This window comes from Equus quagga, chromosome 14, assembly GCF_021613505.1.
Source record: "Equus quagga isolate Etosha38 chromosome 14, UCLA_HA_Equagga_1.0, whole genome shotgun sequence".
Taxonomy (NCBI): domain Eukaryota; kingdom Metazoa; phylum Chordata; class Mammalia; order Perissodactyla; family Equidae; genus Equus; species Equus quagga.
This window is the reverse complement of record NC_060280.1, coordinates 70,882,372-70,887,876: the sequence shown is the minus strand read 5'-3', so window position 1 is coordinate 70,887,876 and position 5,505 is coordinate 70,882,372. Positions and strand designations below refer to the sequence as shown.

Below are 5,505 nucleotides of genomic sequence, written 5' to 3'. Positions count from 1 at the left end.
ACTAGATTGCAAGGTTCTGAAGGAACTAATGGTGAGTCTTCTTTCAGTGTGCCCAATCTGTGGTAGATGGCCAGATGTACTTAATATGTAAATAAATAAGAGTCCATCATTTGTCATTTAAAAATATACAACTGCAAATCTACCTCTACAGTTTAAAATACTTTCGGTGACAAAATTATATTCTTTTTCTCATCCATTCTACTTCCTTATCATTGTCTTCTACATATATTCCTAATGTTGGGCTATACTAATTGCATTACTCTGGAAATATGACCACATTACATGGTTAGACTTCCTTATGTAAGAAAAGTTTGATAGGCCAGCTCAGGGAGAGTTCTTACAAACATACAGGCTGCTAAACCTCAGAGACAAGAAACCCTTGGGGACTACTCATCTTTATATTTCCAGACGTAAAATACTTGAACTGAGACTAGAAGTCACAGATTCATTTAGACCTGGCTCTCGTTAGCTTAAGGATGAAAAGGTACAATTAACCCACCTCTACTCCTAAAGTGACAAGGATAGGAGAAGAGACACTCAGCTAGCATTTCAGAGGAGAAAGTAAGTTTCAGAGTTATGATGTTCGTATCATATACGTATAAAAACACATTCTAAAACCAACTCCTGATTGTCCACACGAGCTCTAGAGTTTTTGATGTTTGCAGGTCCCTAAGCTACAGGAGTAGAGAGAAGAGGCTACGGGCATCCATCTGAGACTCCATTGTGCATTGCCCACTCACCTTATCTAAGTACCTTAGAGTCTAATCTCTGAATTAATCTGTGAAGTCACCAGCTTCTAAAATAGGAATTATAGTACTACAAATATATTTATAGAGACCTTACAATGCACAAAATGTGTTCACCTTTATTGTCTTATTGAATTTGCACAAGAATCCTTTGAAGTATTTATTATTTTTCACAGACTGAAGCATAAATCTCAGACTCTATGATGAGTTAAATGTTATATTTCAAGGGTTAGAGCTGGGGTTGAAACTAAATCTTATGACTCACAGTTCATTGCTTTTTCTGCCACTTCTGTGTTAATGGTTTCCTTCTTTAAAAAGGTGCAATTGAGATTTGACAATTCAGTCAGATTTAGAAAAAGAATTTAATTCTAGACCTGTGCTGTCCAATGCCGTAGTCACTTGCCACATGTGAGTACTGAGCACTTGACATGTAGCTAGTTTGATTTGAGAAGTGCTGTAAATATAAAATACATTATGAATTTCAAAGATTTGTACAAAAAAAAGAGCATAAAATACTTCGTTAGAATTTTTGTATCTTTACACCTTAAATGATAATATTTTAGATATACCTAGTTAAATAAACTATACTATTAAAATTGACTTCAACTTTTTGTTTTTACCTTTTAAAAAATGGGCTTCAAGAACATTTTAAATCACCCATGTGACTGCGTTATATTTCTATTGGGCAATGCTGATCTAGACTCCACATTTATAAAATACTTTCAATAGTCATAGTTTTAACAGTAGAGTGTGGTGCATTGAAATGTTTAAAAACACCTTTAAAATTGCAAAATTGCTAAAATTACATGAGGCCTGAATCACGTCTGAACCAGTGTAGTAGATTATTTCAAGAATGGTCAAACATGCAACATAAAAAATTTAGCCCTAACCTAGTGGAATTTACTGTTTAGTAGATAGTTAAAGTAGTTGCTGGTTAGCATCGACCAATTTTATGTGGATTAAATTGTAATTTGTATAATGTTTCTTCCTACAATGCAGAGCATAATACAGTGTGTTGTAATAAGCTATTGGGCATGCACATTACACTGTCATGGAAACTCTGAGTCTACATATAGGTGGCAAAGTACGGAAATGTGAAATTGTACAGTTCTATCCTTCACTCACAAAGGCTGTTCTTGAGAAGATGTTTTCAAAGATGAGCTTTTATATGATCAGGTAATGCTTTCTGGCACAGAGAAGAAGCAGAAAGACTGGTTAAGAGGAGAAAAAAAGAACAAAGAAAGATGATTTCAGCTCTGGGAGAGAACAATCTAAAAATAGTGCTTCTCCAACTTTAATGTGCACACACATCATGTGGGGATCTTGCTAAATTGTAGATCCTGATTTAATTGGTGTGGGTTAGGTTCTGAGATTGTGCATTTTAACAAATTCCCAAATGATGCTGGTGCTGGGTCTGTGGACTACATGTTGAGTGACAAAGACTTAAAACACAGAAATATTTGGGAAATGGGAAAAATAGGAGAGAGAAAGCTAATCGGCTCGAATAGAGGGCGGAAGGGTGGAGGGCACTGAAACAGAACAAGGAACCTGGGCAGGATAGAAGACATTTTATTTGGATAGAAAGACCAGTAGGAATTAGGGGAAATGTGGGAGAATTCAACATGTGATGAGACTGATTATTCTTTTTGTAACACTCAGGACAGTTTGAAGGCATGCATAAAAAGAGATTAAAAGCAAAAAACTGAGAATATGAGTCTTCTTGAACATTCCTTTGCTATTTGCCTCTGTGCAGTCTCTGTGACCAGATTGTACTTGTGCGTACTAATTGTTAAGGAATGAAGGGAAAGGAAGACTCCAAGGTATTTCAGCAACAGGGTAAGGGCAATTGGACCATCTCTCTTTTGCACATCATCTCCCTATCTCCATCCCCCAGGATGAGAGAAGAGCAGATACAAAAGTCATGTGTTCTGTAGAGTTTGGAAACTTGCTGAGAGAATAGCTGTTCAGTGTTACAAAGCTCCTTTGTTTTAAACTGATTTGGGAAATCAGGAGGAGGCACCTGCACAGTTGAGAATGTAAGTGGCCAAAGGAAGTGGGCCTTGTCTTAATATGGCAGTAATAGACTGGAAGTAAGAATACATGGACAGTTTCTTGATGAGCCAGGGAGAAAGGTAGATCCTGAGCTGGGCAGATTGAGAAAATGCCAAACCAGATGTCTGATAGGTGCTCTGTATAATCTCTGGGTAAATATGAAAGCATAGAGAGGTCTCTATGAGCAGCCCAACACAAAGGGAAAATAGTTGGATTTTCAGAGATAAGACCTTGGTTGACCCCAGAACAGGCAAGTTCAAAACATATGCCATCTTTGCCCCCTCCTGGGAGAAGTGTAGGTGGAAGACAGAAGCACTGCATGGGATCCTCCTGGGGAAACAGGTATTCGGTGGCTTGCATTGCCAAAAGAGGCAGCACTAGCATCAGTGCATTAAGTCCTGCTGAATGGCCTTGATGAGAGAGGGAGGCTTAGCCCAGAGGACAGCCAGAGATTCAGACGGCAGAAAGTTTTGGGAGGTCAGCAGTTTTTCCATCCTCCAGCTTTACTGAAGTGTAAGAAGAATAAGATTCCCACCTGAAAATTAGCTTATGATTAGATTAAATTAGAACAAACACAAATCAAAACAATTTTCTAAAAAACTATGTTCTGAGCCACATAGTGCTACAACATGTTTTTCTAAAAACGGGAGGGGGAATCTATCATCAAATAATTTTGGAAAATATTATGTGATATATAACTGTCTAGGAGATTCTGAAATATCTTTCGGTTAAGAAATCTATTTAACTTTATGTAACTCTGCATGTCTCAAATCATACGATCCTGGGGTACTTATTTCATGTACATCTATTAACACATCTCTGAAATTAGTATTCTGCCGAATACCCTTGGAAACCTTGACAAGGAAACCGCAATTGTCTTTAACAATAGACAACTTCTCTGTAGGAAATCCTGGATGCAGGCTCAGCCCTAGGAATATGTGTCATTAACAAAAGTATTTTCTCAGGACAGCCTCTTCTTTATGCACCTCTTCAACTGATTTGCTTTAGAAAATTTTACCCAAGGTCTTTAGCAGTGAATTTATCTCTAACTCTGGAGTTAAAGGTTTTATATTTTGTTAAAAAAATGTGACACACTGGAGGGAATGTGAAAGATTATTTATGGTCCCTGCACATCAATGGAGGCACAGGCTTAGTGACAAGGGGATAAGATAACCTAGATTCAGTGTTTTCACAGGTAGAAATACCTGGGCTATGGGGAATTGGAGACAAGCTGGGATTCTGCCAGTCTGGTCTGACTCTGTCCTCTCATCTCCACAGATTTCTCAGAGGAGAATGGGTATAAGAAATCACTCCAGAGTGACCGAGTTTCTTCTTTCAGGATTAACTAACCAACCAGAGCTTCAGCTGCCCCTTTTCTGCCTCTTCTTAGGCATTTATATAGTTACCATGGTGGGAAATCTTGGCATGATCTCCATAATTGGGTTGAGTTCTCAACTTCACACCCCAATGTACTATTTCCTCAGCAGTTTGTCCTTTGTAGATTTCTGCTATTCTTCTGTCATTACCCCCAAAATGCTGGCAGGGTTTTTATGCAGAGATAAAACTATCTCCTATTCTGGATGCATGACTCAGCTGGTTTTTTTCTGTATTTTTGTCATTTCTGAGTGCTACATGTTGGCAGCAATGGCCTATGATCGCTATGTGGCCATCTGCAGCCCTCTCTTCTACAATGTCATCATGTCCCCTAGAGTCTGTTCCCTGCTGGTGGCTGCTGTCTTCTCAGTAGGTGTTACTGATGCTGTGATTCACGGAGGTTGTATATTAAGGTTGACTTTCTGTGGAACAAACGTCATTAAACATTACTTCTGTGACATTGTCCCTCTTATTAAACTCTCTTGTTCCAGCACTTATATTGATGAGATCTTGATTTTTGTCATTGGTGGATTTAACATGGTAGCCACCAGCTTGACAATCATCATTTCATATGCTTTTATCCTGTCCAGCATCCTCCGCATCCATTCTAAGGAAGGCAGGTCCAAAGCCTTCAGCACCTGCAGCTCCCACTTGACAGCTGTTCTTATATTTTATGGGTCTCTCATGTCCATGTATCTAAAACCTGCTTCCAGCAGTTCCCTCACCCAGGAGAAAGTGTCCTCAGTATTTTACACCACCGTGATTCCCATGTTGAATCCCCTAATATACAGCCTGAGGAACAAGGAAGTGAAAAATGCACTGATGAAACTCATAAGAAGAAAAATATCTTCATAATGAATATACTCTTTATAAGATTTATTTGTATGTTCGCAATCATATGTTAATATATATGTGTTTATATCTTAACTCTTTAAAAGTAACATGAAGTGAAGTGAAATTATACATATATAATTCTAAACATATATACAAATATAAATATTCAGATTGCCAAATATATTTACATGTAATAAGATTAATAGAATGTAAAACGTCAACTATGAAAGTGAGAAGTAGCAAATATTTTAAATTTAAAGTTTAATGCCATTGTTGGAATTGAACATCGATTTTTACCTTTAGTTTCCTGAATATGAGCAAAAAGAAAACAAAATCATGATGCATTCTATAGTCAGAAAAAAAAAACACCAAATTATTCGGTAAGACAAAGTTTTTCCTCTTATTTATCTTAATCAAAAAGAGATTTCTCTTATGAAAATTTCCATAGAAAATATTGAGCAGTGATCTGGAAATCATGACAAATTTGCAATAAATGTGA

At 37.3% G+C, this 5,505-nt stretch overlaps 1 protein-coding gene across 1 annotated transcript; it reads left to right on the top strand.

The window, feature by feature from the left end:
* The first annotated feature begins 4,091 nt into the window (after window positions 1-4,091).
* On the top strand, window positions 4,092-5,027 carry LOC124251727 (olfactory receptor 8D4). The gene has a single exon (XM_046684551.1). The coding sequence runs from the start codon at window positions 4,092-4,094 to the stop codon at window positions 5,025-5,027; it is 936 nt and encodes a 311-aa protein (XP_046540507.1).
* Window positions 5,028-5,505: the final 478 nt, after the last annotated feature.